The sequence below is a fragment of the Canis lupus genome, chromosome 12 (assembly GCF_003254725.2).
Source record: "Canis lupus dingo isolate Sandy chromosome 12, ASM325472v2, whole genome shotgun sequence".
NCBI classification, from domain to species: Eukaryota; Metazoa; Chordata; class Mammalia; order Carnivora; family Canidae; genus Canis; species Canis lupus.
In genome coordinates, this window is record NC_064254.1 from 19,540,678 (window position 1) to 19,566,389 (window position 25,712).

The 25,712-nt window shown below is 38.6% G+C and overlaps 1 protein-coding gene across 1 annotated transcript in view; it reads right to left on the minus strand.

Moving 5' to 3' along the window:
* The window catches only part of PKHD1 (PKHD1 ciliary IPT domain containing fibrocystin/polyductin), a 469,911-nt gene that overhangs the window by 102,072 nt on the left and 342,127 nt on the right, over positions 1 to 25,712 (minus strand). The window contains 4 exon segments of the mRNA XM_025419015.3: positions 16,207 to 16,364; positions 18,150 to 18,318; positions 19,448 to 20,326; positions 25,413 to 25,565. Of these exon segments, the coding sequence (XP_025274800.3) occupies positions 16,207 to 16,364; positions 18,150 to 18,318; positions 19,448 to 20,326; positions 25,413 to 25,565 (1,359 nt within the window).

Genomic DNA, 25,712 nt, shown 5'->3' on the forward strand with positions numbered 1-25,712 from the left:
CACGTTTGAAAAACTTCTGTTCCTGTGGCTGTTTTCACATTCAAGGCAAATGGAGAGCCACATTGAGCCTCTGCAATGGAAACCTTCCCTATTTCAGGGGAAATGTCACCCAGGATGTCCCTCGAAAGAATTTCCCACCACGTGCTTCATGATGTCCCTCCTCTATCTGGAGAAATGGGAGGAAGAGGGAAAATACTAAAGAAAAAGAAAAAGAAAGCAGGAACATGGGGGCAAGGAAGTCCAAGGAAGAGAGAGAGAGAGAGAGAAAAAGAGAGAGAGAGAGAGAGCGAACATCGGGTGCTTGTGCGTGACTCTCTTTCACATGGAATTAATGGTGGTTTAATGGGGTATGAAAGAATGTTTTACTGGAAACAATGAGGAACAATTGTCTAGCTCACGTTTCATTTCACAGGTCATTATTGCATTAAGAAGTAAATCGACCAAGTCCGGTAAATAACAGTGTGCGTATTGCCGAGAGCTTCAAACCAACAATTTTAGCCATTGCCAACTAATATCTCTGTCATTTTAACCCTTGCAGGGTAGTGCTGGGGGGCTAAACAATCACAGTCTTCATCCAGCTCTAGCAGGTGAGCATAATTCATTGCCCCTCTAGTCGCTTCTTTTGCAAAACCCAGGAGGCCGTATTTTAGCATTGTTGTTTTGTTGATGAGCCAGCCTAAGCCCACTGAAGCTCTGGTGGCCTTGAAAAACAACCCCCATTTTAGTGAGCGCTGCAGGCGTCTTTAAACAGACTGCTTTCTCTGCAAAATTAATTGCTGCAAAATGCAGTGCTCCCTCATCGAAGCTTTTGCTAGCTCATACTCAGCTATTTAGGTGGGCCATCGAAGTATCTGAGAGAGCCAGGGAAAATGAGCTGCTTTCCTTTATTATGGAAGTTCACATTTGTGTCACCGAGCATCATCAGGCACTGGACATCCAGGAGTTTCTAATGCCTAAATTCTGCTTCCCTTCACTCGGGGGCAATTGGTAGAGGAGGCAAATGCTAGCACAGGAAATAAATATATCAAAGGTGGGGTATAGCAAACAGTTGAAGTTAAAATATATGTAATAAAAGATATATTTAAATGCATAGCAGGGGATCCCTGGGTGGCTCAGCGGTTTAGCGTCCGCCTTTGGCCCAGGGCGCGACCCTGGAGACCCGGGATCGAGTCCCACGTCGGGCTCCTGGTATGGAGCCTGCTTCTCCTTCCTCTTGTGTCTCTGCCTCTCTCTCTCTCGCTCTCTATGTCTATCATAAATAAATAAATCTTTAAAAAAAAATAAAAAAAATAAATGCATAGCAAAATAACGTTTTCTTGTTTCAACTTATTACAAAAATGAGACAAAAATCAGGTTATGAATTACAATGTTGCATAATCACATCAAATAAATCAGGTTACACTGGTAATTTTTCCATCAAGCCTTGATGTTCACCCTGCAGAACAGCTGCATATTTCTATAATATCTCTGAAGCAAGACAAACGAAGCCTCACTTTTTTCCCTGTAAGAGAAGTCTACCCCTGCCGGCTTCGAAGGTTAAGTGGGCCACAAGTCAGGGAAAGTGAGGAGACTCAGAAGCTAAGTGTGACCTCCAAGCCTACCAGCAAGGAAATGGGGACTTCAGTTCTACAATCCCACAGAACTGAATTTGACCAAAAATCTGAGTGAGATTGGAAGTGGATTCATCCCTAGATACTCCAGAAAGGAGTACAGTCCTGCCAATCCCTTAATTTGGTCCTTGAGCGACTCAAAGTAGAGAATCAGCCAAGTCTAAGAGACTTCTGACTTGCAGAACTATGAAACAATGCATGGGTATTGCAGTGATTTATTATGGCAGCAATAGAAAAGAAGCACACAAGAATCATTAAAATGTGATGCCTGAAATGTTGGAAGTCATTGCCCCAGACAGAGCCACGGTCAATGGTGACAACAGAATAGTGATCATGAGTATTTACTTGGTGCTTATCTCAGTCAAGGTTTGGGACTAAGTATTTTATGTACATTGTATCTTTTATAGCTCTAAGGTCTGCTCCTTTGCCCCGGAAGCATTCAGAAAGAATATGGCCCAGATGTAGGGAAAGTCTGGTTTCCACACAGGCAACGCTCAAGGAGAGGTGCATCCTACCAACATTACCCAAAAGGGAAGAGATTATTATCCACAGCCACATTAAAAAAAAAAAAAAATCGGCTTCAACTCCCTTTCTCCATGGCAATTACTTTCAGGAACTTACATTCAATTTGTATTAATATTTCTCCTGTGAGGGAGTTAAGCAAATTGGAATTGGGTCCTACAGGGAGTCCCTAATTCCATAGTAAAAAGATTGGCTTCTAGGTCTACGAAAATTTCTTTTCTTCTGTGTCCCTTTTCTTGACATGCTTTACATAATAACCAACTCATTTTTCCAGATTCCATTTGTTATATAAATGAGTTTTACTATCGTTATTCTTATTAAAATAATAAGTTATACATATACATGATTTTTTAACATGGCAACCTCACAGTTGTTCCCTCTGAGCATGAAGATCAGGAAAGAAGAGGGCTAAGAGGCAGGGAGTGTTTTCTTTCTCAGTGTTATGTTTTACCGTTTTGTTTGTTCATTCAACAAAAATCCCTAGGATAATGTCTTAAAAGTGGAATTGCTGAGTCAGAACTTTTAGATGGGTACCAGATGCCAAGAGGCTACATCAAATGATATTTGAGAACAAAGTATGAGGACTATTTCTCTGCACTTTCTCCAACACAGAGATGAATGATCAAACTTTTTAAATCACTGCCAAGACAATTGCTAAAGCAATATTAATAGTAATTATAGTAGCAGTAGTCACCATTGTCTTAGTAATAGTGGTGGACACTTTTATTGAGCTTCTCTCTTTTAATCCTTACAATAATCATGAGCACATAATATTGATGTCTCCACCTTCTAAGTGGTGAAACTGAGGCTCAGAGAGGCTAAGAAACTTGCTTGGAGTTGAATATCTAGTAAGCGGATACAATCCAGGCAGCCTGACTCAGTGGAAAAACCCAGTGCTTTGATTATGAGAGAAATTGGACTGTTTTTATGTTTACTGGCATTTGTATTTCTTTCTCTGTTAAATACATTTTGGGAATCCTTTGAATATTTTTCAAATTGGTTTGTTCCTTTTTGTTCTTAAATATTGCTATGAATTCTTTTGTATTATAAGGTAATTAGCTCTTTTCTCTAGGAGTTGTAAATTTTTCCTAGTATTTTAGTTTAGTTTTTGATATTCTTTGCAAAACTTTTTAATTCTTAAATAGCCAAATTTATCAAATATTTATCTAATGTTTCCTGGGTTTTGATTTATGCTAAGGAAGGTCTCTGTAACTAGAAGAGTATGATCTCACCAATATTTTCTAGTAATTCTATATATTCAATATTTTCATCTTTAATCCATATGGAATTTATTTTTATAAAAAGAAAGGTATAAACTCCTCAATTTTTTCCTTAAATGACTACTCAAATGTCTTGATGTCATTAATTGAATAATTTCTACTTTCTCATGATTTAAAAATGTCATCTTTTTATAAACTAATTTCTCAAATACTTTAGGTCTATTCTGATCTTTAAAAGTTTTTTTGAAAAAAAAAATAAAATAAAATAAAAGTTTTTTTGTTCCTTCAACACATCTATTTTCAGGATATATTTAATAATTACACTCAAACCATTGTAAAGCAGCATTAGTTTTTACATCTAGTGAGTGTGCAAAAATAGATGCAGAAAAAACTGAGAACCAGATCAAAGAAATTTCCAGGTACATAATGTTGAAATGATAAGGTCTGAGTCACAAACTTGTTTAGTACATATTGGTAAGGCGCAAGCATTTTATTTACTGATGAGACTGTTCAAGTATTTCCTTCCATTAAAATGCACATGTGGGTGCACACACTCACACACAAACACACGTAAAAAATATATAAAATAATCATACAAATAAACAAGCAACATCCATCTGTCTTAGGTGTAAAATAAACTAAAGTTTGAGCTTCTGCCTTCTAAATCTTTCAATTTTATTGTACCAAAAGATTGAACACAGCAATGCAGGATTTTTCCATTATTAACATTTAAAAAATAGAAATACAGTTGACTATTCAATGAAGTCTGGAAATAATCTCAAGAGAGGGAATAGGGGATGGGGCAGAGGCAAAGAAAGAGAGAAAAATAAAGAAAACTAAGGAAGATTAGAGAGCCAGTATATTATCACAGCAAAAAGTCAGGTAATTTCATTTAGTTACAGATATTCAAAAATAGCCCCTCTTGTGAAACACTGATATTATCAATATTCTCATATAACAAAGCATACAAAAGTAAATAGACTTTTCAGTAAAAGGTCTTTGAATGGTAAAATTCTCAGTCTCAGAAATCCTTGATGCTTTTTGGAGAACTGGGTATTTGAACAGTAGCTCCTACTAATGGCAGATAATTCTGATAAGCTTCTTTCTTTTACTGACTGGCTTATGTACCCAGAACCAGTTAGGTGGTCTGTAAAATGGTTTCTAATTTTGGGCTTAGTGTCTAATCCAAAGAAACCGAAGTTGTATCTAACGATCTATAAAAATGACTTACAAAAATGAAATTTAAGAGATGAATAAAGCATGTAGTATGTAATCTATATAGTAGTAAATAGGTTAAAAAAAAAAAAAACACTTCTCTTTATTTGACCTCCCAGAATTAGGGAAGAAAGATACCCATTAAGGTAATCATAGCTAAATATAGTTATTTAACCCTTGAAATGTGACTAGTGCAACTGAGAATTAAATTTTAAGTTGAATATGATTTTAGCTACTTATAACTTAAACTGCATAAATGATTAATTATTGGAAAATATTTAGGTATATTTGGAACAACTTGTACATGTGAATCTACTTTTTCAATTGGAAAGTTTATGAAATCTAGACACACAGAACATATTCCTGATGAAAATATAGTCTCTGAATATGCCATAACTCTGAAATACAAACAAAATTTCAAATACATAATATGAAAAAATAAATGCAAAATATCTCAGTTTTATATTTAATCTTAAAATGATATTTTTAATATAGTAGGTTAAATAACATTCATTATTAAATGTAATTCCATCTATTTCTTTTTACCTTTTTTAGCCTATACACTAAAAAATTTAAATTACATTTAGGGTTTGCATTATTCTGTCTAGAGGACAATGCTGTCTAGATAGGTAATATTCTGGCTTTGACATTTTAGAAAAATCATCAACAAATTGAAGAATACCAAAAATAAATTTAGAAAATGAAGACCTAAAACAATTTTTAGTCATATGTTGACTAACAGAAGGAATTTAGAATTATTTGCTTGCAAAAGGCATACTGGGTTATTATAAGATCGTTGTTTTACTGATTTGAATAAAAGGCTGTAATATGGAAAGAATTAGACCTGTACTCTGTCACACCAAGAGGCACACTAGGTCACTGGTGGTGCAACTCACAGAAAGAATCCTAACAATTAAACTTATTCAGGGGGATCCCTGGGTGGCGTAGCGGTTTAGTGCCTGCCTTTGGCCCAGGGCGCGATCCTAGAGACCCGGGATCGAGTCCCACGTCGGGCTCCCGGTGTATGGAGCCTGCTTCTCCCTCTGCCTGTGTCTCTGCCTCTCTCTCTCTCTCTCTCTGCGACTATCATAAATTTAAAAAAATAAAATAAAATAAAAAAATAAACTTATTCAAAATATATTAGGTAGCCCTGTAAGCAAGTGAATTCTCACTTCCCAAGAAAGTTAAAGGTAGAGACCATCTATGCATTGTATGGGAAGTGGAACATATTAACCTTCAAGGAAACATCTAAAGTAAACATCCTGTAATCTCATTTCTTTCCAATTGGCATGTATCCCTACAAACTAATGAATTAATATGAGCTAATGTTTCTCATAATGCATTCTGAAGTACAGTAATTGTGTAGTATGAATAAGTACTCACTGGTTAAGAAGTTTGAGAAATATTTAATAAGACAAATTTAAATAGTATTTTTAATTTTTTTTTTAAGTTTTTTATTTATTTATGATAGGCACACAGTGAGAGAGAGAGAGGCAGAGACACAGGCAGAGGGAGAAGCAGGCTCCATGCACCGGGAGCCCGACGTGGGATTCGATCCCGGGTCTCCAGGATCACGCCCTGGGCCAAAGGCAGGCGCCAAACCGCTGCGCCACCCAGGGATCCCTTAAATAGTATTTTTAAATTTAATTGCAGAACGTATCAGATCCTATAATATCTTAATGTACAAGATAGATCTCCAAAATGGGAAGAATTAGAGTTTTCAAAATTTAGCCAACGACCACAATTTGTACCATCTCCTGAGGTGAGTGAATAGGGAACATTCTTTGAGAATGCTAAAACAAATTATATATTAAGTAAATCGATACAATTTACTTTGTGGGACAGTTGACTGACAACCTAAACTTGAGTTCTTGACTTTTTTACTCATTTATTCACCCATTTATTCATACATTCCCTCACTCAGCAAACATTTACTGAGCATATATTATGTCCCAGGGACTGTACTAAAAATTCAAGGATCTTTGCCTTCATAGTCTGGTGAGATGACAGGCTTGGAAGATGATGGCAGCAGAGCATCAGATGTGCTGTAATGGAATTTGGTGATAGGTAGAGCACGGACATAAAAGGCAGCTGCATCTGAAAGCCAGGGAGTGTTCCACAGGGGAGCGGCCACACTGCCACACACTGTGTCTACTGCTTCTAAACACCCCCTTGTACTTGCGTCTTTCACATATGCTTTTTAAAGCTTTTCCCAATGCTCTAGGCTTATGGCAAACTCTATTTCCTTCCTAGAGCCTTTGTCTATATCCCCAGGTACACATGGACTCTCCAGTGTATATTGTGCCAATTTTATATTAACTAATTTTCTCCATCTTGTAGCTTAGCCCCCCTCCACACATCCACAAGGGCAGGGATAGTTTCTTATTTGCCTTGCTGTATCTTATAGGATACCCCAATAATACATAGTACTTTGCTCTCCCTGGACTTTCAGTAAACATCTGTCTAAGTTGGACAAAACAAAACAGAACAAGAACCCTACCTCAATTTATTGGAGGAAAGGGGAAGCCACAGAAAAATTACCATAATAAAATTTTTATCTCATGACCAAAGCTTCTACTTCATACTGCTTGCTCTATGGTTGTCACACAACTTCCATGGGTTAACCCTGACAAAATGCTTTTCTTGGATGTGACAAAGTCCATTTACTTTGCACATTGGAAATAGCTATATATCATACAAAGGAGAGGAACTAAGTGAGGCTTTCTTGTGATCATTATTACCATTGCCTTTCAAAAATGTTACGGTAATTAACAGTTATAATTTAAAATCTAAAAATTGATTTGCTATAAGATGGAAATATGTGAATTCTTGAGTTAAATATCCCTCTGTGCAGTTCCTCACCAGATGATTCAGACCACAAGATGATAATTATCTAGAAGTGATTCCAAGCCCAGATTTTGGAATCAGACAAATATAGATTTAAATCTTGGTTCTGCACATTCTAGCTGCAGGACCATGAAAAATTAGTTAGCTTCTCTAAACCCCTATTTCTTCAAATGCTGAAAAGGGATAAAAATCCCTACATGTTAAGGTTGTTGAAGGGATAAATGAGAATGTTTATAAACCACTTAGTATAATGCCTGGCACATGGAATATGCTCGATAATTGGTAAGTATTATTATTGCTAGTTGGGGTGGATAATTGCTGGAATAATTGCACAGTCTCAGCTTGCTTTGTTCTGTGTAGACAGGAATCTGTGTGTGAGAATGGCTGATAGATGTAAGAGAACTAACACTGGAGAATGTAAAGAAAAAAGGAAAAAAAACTTAGCAATAGGGTACCATGTACAGTATTATTTTTTTATTATTATTTTTTTAATTTTTATTTATTTATGATAGTCACACACAGAGAGAGAGAGAGAGAGAGAGGCAGAGACACAGACAGAGGAAGAAGCAGGCTCCATGCACCGGGAGCCCGACGTGGGACTCGATCCCAGGTCTCCAGGATCGCACCCTGGGCCAAAGGCAGGCGCCAAACCGCTGCGCCACCCAGGGATCCCCCATGTACAGTATTATGTAGTGTTAAAAACACAGGTTCAGTCCAGAATCTTCTATTAATTAGTCATGTGGCTTGGGCAAGTTACCTAATATCTCTATATCAGTTTCCATAGCTTTATCAGGTAGGGAATAAGAATGTCTACCTCATAGGATATATTCTGTTGATGGCATTCCATGAGATAATTCATCTGACGGTCTTAGCACGGAGTCAGAAACATGGTGACTACTCACAAGTATTAGCTTCTAATGGAAGATTTGAGGATCAAGAAAATCTCAGGAATACAGTGTCCAGATTGAGGAGAAGCAACAGAAATTATTCCCATGGCTCATATGCCTTTTCACATCATCCTTTACAAATTACACATGAAAAGCATTCCAACTCACAGTATGGACGATTTCAAAATGCTATCAAACACATATGCCATTTACGGCCTGGAGACAGGGCAAGTCATGTGGGAGTGAGAGAATCAGGTGAAGGAAAGGTGCTCTTTGGGTCTCATAAAGGATCACTGAAAGCTTTACCCTCTTCTGCTTGGGAGAAAAATCCCTGCAGCCACACACCCCAAGATTCTAATATTTTCTGAGACTCTACTGTGCCTTTATATTTTAATACCCTGACATCTGGAATCCTAAAAGTCTAATGTTTAACCATAAATATCTGCTGAGATTAAAGAGCTATATACCAAGTTTCAATTTTGGGGGCCTATAATTGCTTGGGAAAAGAGAATGGTATTTCCCCCTCTAGCTAGAAGAAAAAGACCTCTGCAAGCACAGATATTGGCAGACAAACCATTTCCTCTCTACATTCTGTCCCTTCATTTTCTCCCTCCCTCTCCCTTCTCCCATTTTATAATACCATCTTGCTGTCATTCCCAGGACAAATGGGAAGAAAGAGAGGCCTAGAAAGCTTAAAGAAAAGATACATTTCGAGATCTAGCAACAAAGAGTTGAGAAAATGTTAGCCATTCCGTCTGCAAGCAGCTGAGCGTATGTCTCCCGTGCTGGAGCCTTCCCGTTATTCAGTTGGAAACCACTTCATCACCCCATGGGCTGACAGTCAAATGCCAGCTTTATTTTCTTTTTTATCAACCTAATCTTTCATTTTTGATTTGAGGCCAGTCATTTTTAAGGTCTCCATAATGGTTTATAACTTTCTTTCTCAAGAAGCGACCAAGAAGGAACACCATTTGAAAAATACTTCTTATCCTCTTGTGGCAAAGAGTGGGAAACTCTCAACTGCCTGGAAGGTGGATCTGGTCAGAAGTCCTGGTCAGACCACTGTACTTTGCTGGGAATGACGTCAAGGAAAGTGTGGGAAAAGCTTATCATGAGTTTAGGTTTTTAATATAATGATTCAATGTAGAATTCAAAAAATAAACTTAGCACTGAACTCATTTTTATCCAATGCTTTATTATTAAGGTGACATTTTGAGGTCATTCAACTCACTCTAGTACTAGCAAAAGTAATCTACGTTTAAAAAAGTTTAATTGGGGATCCCTGGGTGGCGCAGCGGTTTGGCGCCTGCCTTTGGCCCAGGGCGCGATCCTGGAGACCAGGATCGAATCCCATGTCGGGCTCCCGGTGCATGGAGCCTGCTTCTCCCTCTGCTTCTCCCTCTGCCTGTGTCTCTGCCTCTCTCTCTCTCCTCTCTGTGCATTCTCATGAATAAATAAATAAAATTAAAAAAAAAAGTTTAATTGTTACTATTCAAAGACTTAATTTAGATTGTAAATATTCCTATATCTTTTTTAGTTCATATCCTATTTCTTTTCAGAAATACATCCAGTGTGTATATAAGTGAGTATATTTATGCCTTTGGTATTTGGCACAGATAGTAAATTTTTTATTTTTCGTGAGAGATTGAGACTGCTCACTTTTTAAATTAAAAATATTGTCTTCATAACATCCCATCTATCTACTTCAAAGCGAGCATATTAGTCTCTAGCTAGTGTTTCTCAAACCTTAGCACAGCAGAATCACTTGGGGAGATTGTGTGTGTGAGTGAGTGTGTACATGTGTGTACGTATGTTTAAATACAAAGGCCTGGGCCTCACACATACCTACTGAATCCCCTGCAACATGCAAATTAATGCTTAATGTCCTAGGTAATTCTGATGGTAAGTCAGCTACAGAAGCCACTGTGCTAAACACATTAAATTTACCTTCTGAAACTAAAACATTTTCTTAAACTGGAAAATATTTGGCAGGAGAACAGGGATTTTTTTGTTTGTTTGTTTCATTCGTTTGTTTTTGTTTGTTTTAAAATTTCCAGTCCATTGAGGACCAATACTTTACAAAAATATAAATTATCTGACAAATCATACAAAATAAAAGCCCCAAGTTCTACTGATTAGTGTCAACAGATATAAAATTACTCTGTCATGTGTTGTTTCTAATTGATCCATTCATGTAATTATCTCACTGTAGACTAGTGCAAGACTTTGTGTGCCAGCACACGTGAGCAGAACACTTGTGGGGTCATGTATCCCCAAGCCGCCCTTAGCTGTAGCTTCCTAACAGCATTGCCTGCCCTGAGTCTGACTCCCACAGCCCGTTTATTCCATGGCTGTATATCCCATCTTTCCAGACAGTGAACAAAGTCTTATCACCACCTTTCTTTAAACCCTCCAATATCATCTTATCAAATGACCCTGGCCTAGGAAGGAGCTGGGTGCTGGCTACCTGCAACTACTCCCGTTCCCATTAATCACACACCGGTAGCACTGATCTCCTTTTCACCCACCCCTCATACACTTTGAGGCCATTCTTGTCCCAAAGCCTCTGTTCTGGCTGTTCTCTATTCCTACAAGGCTTCTCCTCTGCTCAGAGCAGTGACTCCTTGCTCCTCATTCAGGTCTCACTGGAAATGTAACTCTGTTTCAAATAGCAACTGCCTTATTCACACACAGATGCACACATGTACACCCTTCAACCTGCCTCTCAAATCCAAAACCCTATACTATTTTCTTTTTTTTTTTAAGTTTCTTTTTTTTTTTTTTAATTTATTTATGTAAGTCACAGAGAGAGAGAGAGAGAGAGAGGCAGAGACACAGGCAGAGGGAGAAGCAGGCTCCATGCACCGGGAGCCCGACATGGGATTCGATCCCGGGTCTCCAGGATCGCGCCTTGGGCCAAAGGCAGGCGCTAAACCACTGCGCCACCCAGGGATCCCCTTATTTTCTTCACACTTCCCCTCACTTCTGGAGTATTTCGATTTATTTTTTTATATATCTCTCTCTACTGGAACATAAGCTTGATGAAAGCAGGAGTGTTCACAACTAGAGCTCCCAATCTTGGAAGCCTTAGTAGACTGTAGGCGGCCAAAATGCATTTGCAGAGTGGATGAAAATGTCAACTTCAGCATGTAGCATGCAAAAGTCACTCATGGAATGCTACCTTCCATTGTATCTCCCTTCTACTTTCTTCATCATGGCTCAGAAATTATTAAATGCCATTTAAAGTAAAGCTCTGATTTCTTCCACTTAACCATATAGGTACTCCGTGCATACGCACTGGTCTGGGAGGTAAAGCCAACCACTTGTAGCCTGGGACAGACTGGAAATGACTAAGATGTTGGAGTGCGAAGCTCTGGCACCTGTCTAGTCCCACCTAAGTAGACCTTAATTTCAAGACTTTGTTTTTCTCAAATAAATAAATAAATAAATAAATAAATAAATAAAGACTTTGTTTTTCTCAATGATTTTGGATCTTCAGATCATTAGCTGCTCCCATACTCAAAAGAAATCCTTTCCAGAATAAAATGCAAATGGTTCTCAGAACATCTCCTGCTTGGGATTAGCTGCTTTGCACTCTATTGCCATGCATGTTTCAAAGTTGGCTGCAAATGCAAACTTACAGATAAGTACAAATCAAAATTAACAGCTCACTTTTCCCCTGGCTACACACCCTGCATCACACAGATAGCAAAACCCACTGGCACAGTGTTCCTTATAACTGATCCACATGGATAATTTTTGCTTCTAATGCCAGAGTATATGACAATGTGCCGGGACCTGTGGATATCTGTCTGGGTTGGTAGCTTTGCTGTGAACTCATATGTGCAAATACAATCTGTATTTTTCAAATTAAAAATAACCCTCAAAGGCAATGGACTCCAAACTGGTTATTAACAAAGTTGAGAAAGAACATAAGGGTGTGTCACACTCAATGTCACTTGGAATAAATATGAGAGTTGGTTCCAGTCGTCTCCATTTTCATCTCTCCTGCACTCCTCTTCCTGTTCCTCAGAAGATTATAGATTCTCGTCTCCGAGAGGAAAAATACAAAATAGACACTCCTCTTCAGATTAAATTTGTGTTTTTCTCATCTATCAGATTGTGTTCGGGAATTGGAAAGTGGCATAGAATTGAATGGTTTAAAAAATAAAAAGGGACTTGAATCAGGGAAGGAGGATCTATTCATATTTTGGAAATAAAGGAAAACCCCATAATCCTGTCAGCACCAGGAAGGCACCATTTATACTATGTGCTGTCTCCTTTGTTGCAAGAAGACACAGATTGTATTTTTAGTGCAGTAAACAGCAGGTTCTACTGTGGGAATCCTTGCGGTTGGTACCTATAGCAAACTCATTTAAAATGTTGTAAAGCTTTAAAACATCAGGAGTTGAAAGTAGTCAGTCATATACATTTTCTTATATACATTCAATCTCACACACACACACACACACTCATGCTTGTCTACACATTGATATTAAGCAGTATGTGATACTGTAACACCTGCTGGAGTTTTACCATTGAATCATACTTCACAACCAGGCTAGAGAGTTAAGAAAAATAAAATATACAACCAGCCGCAAGAGGACGTTTACGCCTAATCAGCATATTTATACCACACGGTAAGCAACCATGTGAGTTCATCGAACCACCTCATCATTTACACATGGAGTATTTTTAAAAGGTATAGTTATTTATTTGACAGAGAAAGGGGTGAGGAGAGAAAGAGCATGAGCAAGGAGAGCGGCAGAAGAAGAGGGAGCAGACTCCCCATTGAGCAGGGAGCTTGATGCAAGGCTTGATCCCAGGACCCTAGGATCATGACTGGAGCCAAAGGCAAATGTGTAACTGACTGAGTCACCCAGGCACCCATACACATGAAGTATTTGATCAACATTTTAGAGCTCCTACTTGTACCAGACATTTTTAGTGCCACGGCCATATGTTTTTAGCATTCACCTTCACCACCAGAGATGACTACTGCAAAACCCTACCACTTCCTTCTGAGAGAGGTTTGTTCCTGGCCAGAGGAAAGAGCATAGTTAGCCTTTGCTCAGGGAAAGCCAAGAGGCTGGAGAGTTAATGCCCAGAAGCAAACTTCAGCCAATGATAAGCGGGGATTTGAGCTATAAATACCTTAGTCTCTCCACAGCTTAGCAGGGACACATTTCAGCCATGGGTCCACGGTCTCTTGGATCCTCTCACCCCCCTCCCACCCAGACTTGAGCTCCAGCAGTCCATAGTGGTAACCAGTTTGATTACATCCCTCCTGGATGCATCCTCTTCCCCGTCCTACTTCCCCACTTCTCCGCTTTACCGAGATCACCTCCTCACATAAAACTTTAGATTCTAAGCCTTGTATCACTCACTGTCTGCCTCTGGAGCAATCCACACTAAGACCTGCTTCAGTCCTTACTCTTTTCTGAAATGTGCTTTTCATTAAATAGTCTAGGACACATGTCCCTTGGTACTGATTCCACAGAAATGTGGTCCTCACCAAAGACCACAAGTGTGGAAAAGCCCTACAATTATGCCTATACTTTGTCTTAAAACATGAGGATATTTTCTCCATGGTGGAAACACCTATAACAGTAGGATGATTCTTAACCAACAGAATAACTCACTATAGAAAGCTATTTGAATAGATATAGTGCTAAATGAGAGAGCAGTTGCCTATCTTTTTTTTTTTCCTTTTACTACTCTTGCACATTATTTCTCAATATATATTTTACCCAAATTTTATTCCTCTGTGCAAAAATGTATTTGCTGGTTATATTTAACAGATATGACCAACATATCCAAATGAATATTTACTTTGCGGGTTCCACACACTCAGCACTGACTTTTTAAAACCTATACTGAAGTCCCCACAGCTTGTCATCCTATTGCAAAGATAAGCCTTCAATCAATGAAAATATTTAAAAGAAATGTGCAAAAATATTAAAGCATGAAAAATTGTATGGTAATTAAAAGATTTATATAGAAACTTCTATAAATGCCAAACACTAAAAGTAGCAGCAATTCAAATGGAAGAAAGGTGGGAACAAGTAAAAAGAGACCTAGGAAAGACTCAGTTCCAGATCTCCTATTATGGATAATCCTTAAACCAATGACCTAAATTTAAGCTTCAATTTCTTCTGTACATTCTTGAATGGTTTGTGGCAAAAAAAAAAAAAAAAAACATTAATATTCTCCTTGGTTATCAATAATTCATTCACTTGATCAATGTGTCAACTAATGTTGTTGATATGATATTAAATTATATCACAAATACACAGCAATGAACAGGACAAAATTCTTGCCCACACTAAGTTTGCATTTTAAAAGACAAATAGTAAATCAACCAGTAAACAAGTATATTCATAATATAATTTCAAGTAGTAGAACTCTGACAAAAAATAAAGCAGGCATAGCAGGGCTAGAGAATAGTGGGGGAATAATTATTCTGGAAAGGGTGGCCAGAGATGGCTTCTCTGAGGGGCTATCATCTGAAAAGAAGAAGCCAGCTCTGCAAAGAAATGAGAATAGTATATTTCAGGTAGAAGAAACAGTCAATGCAAAGGCAAGCCCTGGGGTAGGGATAAACTTAGCACGTTAAAAAACAACAACATCAGACTACTATAAGTAAGTCAAAAAGGTGTCACACGTAGGCAGGGACCAGATACTACAGGATTTATAGGCTTGTAGTTTGGATTTCATTCTAGGGGAATGGAAAACATTCAGAAAGTTGAAAAGATCACTTTGGCTACCATGTGAAAAATAGATTGTGGAATATAAAAACAGAAGAAAGAAGACCAAGTAAGGAGGCTATCCTATTCCCTTGTTGAGTGAGAGATGATAATTGTTTACAAGTGAGAACATTTATATCAGAAAAAGGAATAAAGAACTGCTCCTAGATTTTTTACTCAAATAACCTCATGAATGATGATATCAATTATGGAGGTAGGGTCAACTAGGCAAGAAGCAGGCTGTGGGTGCAGGCAGAGCTCAAGAACCCTTTTAGAGTGTGTTGAATCTGAAATGCTGATTGTACTTCCCAATGGAATCAGTTGGATATGTCAGACCAAAGTTCAGGGCTGGAGATATAAACTGGAAGTCATCAGCAGTAGAAAAGATTTCAACCTTCAACTTAGCAAGATTAGGGAGGGAATAAAATACATCTGAGAACACTGTCCTGGGACATTCATTCACTTAGAAAATAAAGAGGGAAAGGGAGACTAGAAAGAGAAGTGTGGAAAGAATTAACACTGATACAGAAAGAAATCTGGGGAAATTCTTCAGATTTATGTGCAGCAGTTTCCACCTGAACCCAACAGAAACTCAGAGTCCCATTATTTGTGGACATAGAAGGACAATGATCTCTGTCTGGGGTTCCAGTTATTAAAACCGATCCCTAAATGGGCTCTGGTTGTATAAGCAAGAAGACGGATTTTTTGATTATAGCCCCCCAGGGACAATGAAAAAGGAAAGGAAGGAAAGCTGCGTGCCTTCTACTCTTCCACCCTCTCCTGAGGAAGAGCCTTTAAGTTCAGAGGGAAGAGAAATGTGGACTCAGATGGCAGAGCAGCTGGTTCCATGGCCGACTGTGAAAGAATCCTGCTTCAGGTTCAGATGACCATACTAGTGAGAGCATGTTCTCACCTGGGCACAGAGCTGCATGTCAGGAATCTGTGCCTTACACAAAGACATAAGTGATTTTGTGGAGGGAATAACAATGCTATAGTGACACTGCTTAATCCCTCAGCATCCCTGTGATAGCATAGACTCTAACTTGAGCTCAGTTCTTCTCCTGGCTATTTTGTTTCTATTAGACAACCGAGCCAACAAACCAGCTCCTTCACCGGCATGCTCCCTTTGCTGGAGGCATCAAGTTCAGATATAACCAACCTGTATTGAAGAAGGACCCAGTCCATTCTGCCTCTGTTTTAGGAAATACAGACACTGGTGGTGGCAGATCCAGGGCTCTCCCATCCAGATCCTTAAAGAGGTATTTTCTTGGATTTTCACAATCTGACTCAGGGCAAACCAGTATCCCTAAACCTTTCCTGTGAAGACAGAAAATAACTCTCTCATTCCATGATAAGCAACACAAAGAAAACATATATTGGTAGTATTGACATGAAAAAGAAATTCAGGGTGCCTGGGTGGCTCTGTTGGTTAAGCATTTGACTCTTGATTTCGACTCAGGTCATGATCTCAGGGTCATGAGATAAAGCCCTGCATCAGGTTCTGCACTCTGCGTGGAGTCTGCTTGTCCCTCTCCCTGTGTTCCTCCCTCCTTTAAACAAACAAATATATAAATAAAATCTTTTAAAAAAGAGAGAAAAATTCAACAGGATTTTATTATTAATAATGTACTACACAAATACAAAATAAAAAGCTTTAGAAAATGTTATTTCCCAGTTATATGGGCAAAAAGAAAGACATTCTTTTAACCAAATATTCTGGATATCTGAATATATAATCTTTGCCTCAATTGCTAATTCTGTAAGAAGCAAGATATAATAAAACGCTCCTACCTCTAATATCTACTGAGCATAATGTAATCATTTCTTTATGAAACTTTGGGGCCTTGCAGGACTTTAAGATTATTATTATAAATATCAATTCTATTTGTGCTATCTACAAACAAGGTAAAAATAGATGTTTTCATTCAACAAATATCTATTGAAAACCTACATCTACATGTTGGGGAATACAGTGGTGATAAAAACAGACATGGTTCCTATACTTTCAGAATTGAGAGTCAGGCGGGTTATATAAACAAGTTATGGACAATTATAGCATTGAATTATAGAGCATTTATTTGATTTCCCCTGGTCTAATAATTTTAGGCACCATTGGTAATAATATTAAATATTTATTGTATGCCAACCATGTGTCAGGTATTAATAATACAAAGAATCAGAAGCTAATATCATTTAGCTTTATAACTATTTCATCCCATAAGTAAGACATGAACCTAAGGAAAATTGGGCAGAAGAAAAAATGACAGAATAACACAAATTGAAAACCTCATAATGTTTAGGTACCGAAAAAATGACTCAGGGATGGGTATTAAAAAAGGACTGATGTTGGGCCAAACATATTAACTTTCTAATTAGGGCAATTTTTCTTGATTCTTTTCTTCCAGCTAAAGGCGTTTTCCCCAATGTTGTGGGGGAAAGAAAGTAACCCATCCTAGTCCCTGCACAAGGCCTCCTGAGCCTTCTTCCGAAAACTAATGACACCATACTCCATGGAAGAGTCAAGAATTGGGGTAATTTTTTTCCCAGTGATTTTGAAAACATTCCAAAGGAATATCTCTAATAAAGATAAAACAATGACACATCAATAAAATTTGCATTCTATCACTTTTGCTCCCTTTTTTAGTCAGGAAAACTCACATGGCTGAGCCCAATTCAAGAGAGAAATAGAGCCTCTGTTGTGAGAGATATCGCAAAAATCTTATGTTGAGAGACACCTGGGCTTGGTGGTTGAACATCTGCCTTTGGCTCAGGGTGTGATCCCAGGGTCCTGGGATCGAGTTCTGCATCAGGATCCCGGCAGGGAGCCTGTTTCTCTCTCTGCCTCTGTGTCTCTCATGAATAAATAAGTAAAATATTTTTTTAAAAAAAATCTTATATCAAAGGGCATGCACATAGGTAAATAAAGAACTGGGGCCATTAAATCTACCATTTCTTTCCAGAAAAACTTACTTCTATTCACATTGATGATTTTATTCTTTTTTTTTTTTTGTATTCTTTTTTTTTTTCTAAACATGTTTAAGGATTAGAGGAATTGCCAAACACTTCATAAACATGGCTTATTATAAATATTAAAACTGGTACCTAGCTTGTAAAGGAGGAAAGTAGAACTTGTTTTTATCTTTGATCTTTAGCATCCTGGTCCCCTCTGCCGTTATTGGATGCATGATTCCTGTGTTCTCCACATTGGGCAGGATGCAGATATCTAGGTCATCACTATAGCAACTCTTCACAAAATTAGAAAATGTGACATCTGAAAAAAAAGTTAAGATATCATAACATTGGAAAATATAAACTATCAACCACAAATACAGACTACACAACTAAATATTCTTATATCAACCCTTATCTGGGAGTAAATTTAAGTTATCCATGGTAGTTACAGGAGTTAATATATAAACCCTGACTTAAAATATCTGTAGTTCTTCAAGACATGAATATTGCATGCAAAAGAGGAGAGTATTCCAACACATTAAAGTCTTAAGAGCTTGGGGCTGAGCCTGGGTGGCTCAGTGGTTTAGGGCCTGCCTTCGGCTCAGGCGTGATCCTGGAGTCCCAGGACTGAGTTCCACATCGGGCTCCCTGCATGAAGCCTGCCTCCCTCTGCCTGTGTCTCTCCCTCTGTCTCTGTCTCTCTCTCTCTGTGTCTCTCATGAATAAATAGTTTTTTTTAAAAAAAGTCTTAAGAGCTCTACTTTTCATCAAAGTTTTGATCACAATCCAGTGAGAGTGAGTACAATAGCACAAAAGAAATCTGATGGAGGATTAACATCATAGGTTGTAGCATAACTGGTTCTAATCCAGGCTGCCAGATCAACTACTGAACAACTTCAGTGAAGCACAATTTCTGCATCTATTTTCTCCTGCTTATAGTAGGAAAAAGAACACCTACTTAGAGAGTAGTCATATAATCAAATGATCACTGTGAAAGTTCTTCAACAGAAATAAAGTAATGACTTTTTAAAGGATTCACTCACTGTCATTTAAATCACCATGGTGGGGCAGCCCGGGTGGCTCAGCAGTTTAGCGCTGCCTTCAGCCCAGGGCCTGATCCTGGAGACCCGGGATCGAGTCCCATGTCAGGCTCCCTGCATGGAGCCTGCTTCTCCCTCTGCCTGTGTCTCTGCCTCTGTGTGTGTGTGTGTGTGTGTGTGTGTGTATGTGTCTGTGTCTCATGAATAAATAAATAAAATATTTTTAAAAATTAAAATAAAAAATAAATCAATCAATCACCATGGTGATTATCAATAGCCAGCAGGCTATCCATTGGATGGTAAACACTAGACCACTCTTGATATAATTTCAGAACGCTATTGAAGATCCTATGAACAAATGTATGAAGATCCTATGCACTACATTGCTTAGGAGCTGAAACGTCCTACCTTGAAGTTTCAGAATTCCTGAAGTTGAATGGCCATTCCTCACTCTGTGCCATGGTTCCTGAGGCCACCAATTTGGTTCTGAAGTGAATATAGGCCACAAAATACCAACTCGACCCCCTCTTGGATTGGAAGGAGCTCGATCTGATGATGTCAAGTTGGCAGAGCGAGGCTTAACTCTGTCCTGAATGCAGTCAAAAGAGGAGCTAGTGGCTATAATGACTGAATTCCTAAGTACGATCTGTACATTTTCGATGTGACTCTTTGGAACAGAAGACACATACACTGTTGCCAAGAGACCAATCGAATTATCTACCAGAGTGATGTTCTCTATCTCCACACTGTTCTCCACATGTAGCATGGCACCGTAGTCAAAGTTCTTGAAAGCCAAGAAGCCAGAGATACCAGTACAGTTGTCAAGCCCATTTTCCTTATAGAGATGAAGGCCATGAAGGCTTGAGTGGGCCACATTGTCAGACCAGCGAGCTTCAGGAGAAGAGCACCTGTGACCCTGGATGTGAAAGCCAATTCTCTCTGATCCTGCCACAACATTGCCATAAAGGTTGATGTCCTTTGCCTGGTTCGCTTTGATTCCTGCCACCCAAACGGTGGACCATGCTGACTGTGTCATCAGAACCACAAGGTTATTAGAGAGAGAAAAATTCTGACCCTCCAAATCTATGCCATGGCCAACTGTGCCAAATACTATATTGTCATTTAAAATGATCCCATGACTGGCAGCTGCACGAATGCCCCCACTGCAGCTTTGGTGCAGAGAAGATGATATTATCCAGGATCCTGCCGATGCATTAGTGAATTCAATGGATGAATACAGTGGTGACCCAAAGTTCTGAATTTCCACATTTGAAAGTTGAAGGACACCTGCAAACAAAATGCATATCATCAGGTACTCTCTCTTTTCCTACAAAAGGCAAAAGGATGGCCCATTTGTAGGCATCAGGAGATGCAAAAAGTTTTTTTTTAATATAATAGTTTATTCTCAATACCAGCACTATATTTCACACCATGAGTCTCGCTGATAACAAATGAATCATTAGAAATATCACATGAGTGCCTGCCAAGGTTTCATGTGCAGTCTGAAGAGTCTGGCAGTTGGATGGGGAAGAGGAAGGACAGATAGGAAAGAGAGAGATAGGCTTTGGAGATGAGCACGCTAGCTGGCAGATTCCATGTATTTTTCTGCTGGGCTAGTCAAGGACTCGGATGAAAATGAAGGAAATATGGATTCCCAGCCACTCACCTCAATGGCATGTCTCTTCTCAGGGATCCCAAGTGAAAGGTCTATTACCATTCCCATAAAGATATTGCATGAAGGAATATAATATTCAATTATATAAAACATATTTTTAAGTCATTTTAACAATCTGGTAAAATATTTCCTGTATTTTTATCCTCACCATAGTGTGGTCCCTGTCTCATTTTCACAATAATAAGATTCTCTACATCTTTTATGTCAAGAGAGGATAGAATTATTTAGCCTTACCAAGAAATTTATTTGTACTAATTTAAGTAGATATTGCAAAAACACAGTTTGAACTGCAGCCACTAGACTGATTTAAAAACATAATGTGCACTGGGGCAGCCCCGGTGGCCCAGCAGTTTAGCGCTGCCTTCAGCCCGGGGTGTGATCCTGGAGACCCAGGATCAAGTCCCACATCAGGCTCCCAGCATGGAGCCTGCTTCTCCCTCTGCTGTGTCTCTGCCTCTCTCTGTGTGTTTCTAGTGAATAAATAAATAAAATCTTAAAAAAAATATATATATATATAGTGCACTAATATGTCAATGTATATCCTCTTGGTAAAATAGATAAGAACATGATTATAGAAAATAATGAGGTGGATTAATAACTTTATCACCTAACTCTCATTTAGCACTCATTAGGTACCAGGTACTGTTCTAAGTCATACATCAATATAGCATGTGTGTTCATACATGTGTGTGTGTGTTTAAACTCCTAACTTAACAAACATTCTATAAGGTAGGTATAATTATCCCCATTTTACCAATAAGGAAACTGAGGTAGAGAAGGTTTAAGTAACATATTAGACTTGGATGGAGGCAAATGCATGCAGAGGATAAACTGTTAACCCTCAAGCAGGCATGCTGGTGGGGAGTGGGAGATGCAGAGGAATAAAAGGAGCAGCTTTGCATTGGGATTCAGGCAATGGGGCTATACCTAATGTGCCAGGAGTTAATCATGTGCCCTTAGCTACATAGGTCCCAACTTCGTATTTCATGTTGTTTCTTTCTTCTTTCTTTTTTTTTTTTAAAGATCTATTTATTTATTTGAAAGAGATATAGAGAGAGTACAAGTGGAAGGGGCAAAAGGGGAAAGAGAGTCCCAAGTAGACTCCCTGCTGAACTCGGAGCCAGATATGGGGCTCAGTCCCATGATCCTGAGATCATGACCTGTGCCAACATCAGGAGTCCAACACTCAATCATCTGAGCCACCCAGGCACCCCTTTTTTCTTTCTTTTTAAAAGTTCTGCCGAAGGTGAACTATAAAGTTCTTTCTCTCACTAAAAATAGAGGGAGCTATGGTGTTTCAGGAATAGCATTTAAAGCTCAAAAGTAGTCCAGCCTAAACCCTCCACCTTCCCCACTTCTTTTTCACAGAGGAGAAACTAACACCCTTAAGAATCGGGTACCATGAAGGATCATACCATCATCTAGAAGACGGATGAAGTAAAAGACCATGTATGTCTTTCTGGGGCTTCTGGGTGTTTCAGTTAAGTAGCCGATTCTTGATTTTGGCTCTGGTCATGATCTCGGCATCCTGGGATCAAGCCCCACCTCAGGGTCCCACCTCAGGCTCCATGCTCAGCAGGGAGTCTCTTTGAGATTCTCTTCCTCTCCCTCTGCACCTCCTCCATGTCCTCTCTCTCTAAAGTAAATATATATATATATATATATTTTTTAAAAGAGACTACATATGTCTTTCTTTGTAGCTAGATGACAGGATTCCAATATATCTAAATTTCTCAAATGACACCAATTAAGGAGGCACTGGTGGATGGTGCAGAAATATTCACAGAATGACAAAATACTCAAAAACTGGGCAGCCCAGGTGGCTCAGCGGTTTAGCGCTAGCTTCAGCTCAGTGTGTGATCCTGGAGACCCGGGATCGAGTCCCACATCGGGCTCCCTGCATGGAGCCTACTTCTTTCTCTGCCTGTGTGTGCCTCTCTCTCTTTCTGTGTCTCTCATGAATAAATAAATAAAATCTTTTAAAAAATGTTCAAAAACTATTTGTCTGATGATAACATTTTTTACAGTGTCCCTCACCAATAGCACACAGCTGAAAGGGCTATGGAACCTGTCACCCTAGGACTGCAGCCCAAAGGATACCAGATGCTAGATCCCATACATAAATAGCTTATTTTGTAGAATGGAAAGTGGTTCTAGAATTTCAGTCAAGGCAATATATCAGTATTATTTTAATTTGTGGATTTTTTATGTCTTAAACTTACATGATTATAATTCATAGTTATAAATCATATAAGATCATTTTACTCATGTACATATTAATCAATGGCTGAAAGCTAATCAATAGTAAATACTTAAAATGTCTTGAGCATTTAAGTGAAACATTAAGCAATGATTATGTTTCCAGCTATTGCTCTATTTTTCCTTTTGAAAGATCACAATTCTAAGTACAAATTGCTGGATGTTATTGGTCAGAAAAAGAATGACAGGGGCCTCCAATTTAAAATAGAAATTTTAAGTACTGGCCACATTTTCTAACTTAAAATTGTTCAACATCCATTGCTAGCATCCTTGACCTACACCTGCAGATTTCACCTCATCCAGGCTCTGGCGTATATTTACAGAAAAATGGAAGATTTCTTAATTTAGTGTGGGAAACCAGATTGGATTCTAGAACAGAAAGGGACACTAGTGAAAATACTGGTGATATCTGGAAAATATCCTAAATTTAGTTAAGAGTAATGCATCAATGCTAACTTTTTGGTTTTGACAAATGTAGCAGATACGTCAGATATTAACTATAGGGAAGACTGGGCAAAAGGTACACAGGAACTCTCCATACTATCTTTGCAACTCTTCCATAAATCTAAAATGATTACAAAATTAGAAATCTATTCAACAAGGGCTTCAGAATCAGACTTGAACTTAAATGTTACCTCTGATACTTTCTTGCTGGATGACTTTTCTCACTCTTCACTTACTTTTCTTCATTCCCATTTATGGAGCACTTAATACATAGCACTTAATACAGTTAACTATATTAGAAAGCCAGTGATGAAAGACCCAATCTTACCCTCAAGTTGTTGTTCACAAGCTCATAAGTGAGTTTCACACATAAGCAGGCAATTTTATTACAGACTTTGTTTCCTCATCTATAAAAATGTCTCTCTCACAAAGATCTTAGGATCGCATGAAACAATATAGGCATGAAAACCTGCATTAATCTTGGTCTATAACATCCCTTTCCCCAGAAATAATTTAAGAAACCCTGGATCAGCAGTGCCAGAAGTTCAGGATCATGTCAATCTTGTTACCCATTCAGCTCTGGCCTGGTGCTAAACTGTCAGAACTGGACTTCTATCCTGTAATGATGTTCCAGGACCGCCCACAGTTTCAGGTAAAAGAGATCTGTCTCATTTCCAGAAGACCAGGACTTAGCCTGTGTCTCCATCTTCTAAAGTATGGTTTCTCAATCTCAGCACTATTGACATCTTGGACCAGAGAATTCTTTCTTTCTTTCTTTCTTTCTTTCTTTCTTTCTTTCTTTCTTTCTTTCTTTCTTTCTTTCTTTTTTAAAGATTTTATTTATTTATTCATGAGAGACAAAGAGAGAGAGAGAAAGGCAGAGACAGAGGGAGAAGCAGGCTTCCTGCAGGGAGCCCGATGTGGAACTCGATCCCAGGACCCCGGATTATAACCTGAGCCGAAGGCAGATGCTCAACCACTGAGCCACCGAGGTGCCCCAGAGAATTCTTTCCTGTGGGAGACTGTCCTCACCTTATAGGACTACAGAGTGCATTATAGGCAGTTTAGCATCTACCTACTAGATGCCAGAAGCTCCCCCAAGTTGTAACAAGTAAAATGTCTCCAGATACTGTCAAATGTCTTTTGGGGGGAGAGGGGAAGCAATGTCACTGCTGTTGAGGACTCATGGACACAGAGCCTATGGAGAGAGAGAGCTTGTTCTACAGGCCAGAAATTCTGAACTTTTGACTTAAGGTGCAAACGCTGCCCTTTACCATACTGGTAGAACAGATGTGTCAAAAGTGTTTCATGCTCAATATATTTGGGAAGTAGTTAGATCCTTTATTCTAGGCCTTCTCAGAGCCTTTATTATATTCATGTATTCAGTAACTTTCTAAGATGGAGCAACAGTGATATCCTTTCCTGAAATTTATTTGACCAGGAAACAATTATGGAATAATATCTAAGGAACACAAGTTTAAGAATAAGGTCCTAATCAAATAACGTTGCAGCATTCCAAGAGAGTTAAAGCTTGAAAGAAATGAGAAAGATTGAACTGATCCTTAAAGCAGTCTAGAATATGGAAATCATTTTTATTTAAATTTACGCTATTAATTTATAGCATGAGCTGAGGCCTGCCATCAGATATAGCATGCTACTGGGAAAGAGTAATAGAAAATCAGGAAAGAGATAAAAATTCAAGTGGTCATTAAATCATCTATAATTTCAAAGCAGAGGAAATTTCACATCTGCTGAAAATGTTTTCTTTGAGGTAAAAATGTGCATATGTGCTGATCGCTAGTATATTATTTTAACATCACACTGATAATTAAGCACAGATTAGAACTGAAAATTCATAGCTTCTCAGAGCACAAAGGAGCCATCTAATTTGAACATTTTGTTTTAGAAATGAAAATTCTCACAGTTGGAATTCCTGAGTGTCCCAGAAGAATAGGCTCCAATTGGTAAGGCTTAGTAACTTAAGATTCCATTTACCTGAAAATTCTTTACTGCTGGAGTTTCTGAAGGACCCCACAAGTAGTCTCGCCCTGCATGATATATCAGGCTGGATTTGTATATTTCGGGTCAGAAGTCCAACCTCTGCAGCCAAACGAATGCATCGGCCATCCTCCATGACATGGACGCTTCCTGGGGCAATAGGAATTGGGCAAGAAAAAAAAAAAAAAACTTTAAAAACCTATTTCGGAAATTGCCAGCTGGGGACCCAGAGAACCTGACAAATGAAAACACTCCTTTCCCCTCAGAAGTCCTACCAACATTAAGGTTGCTTTTCCT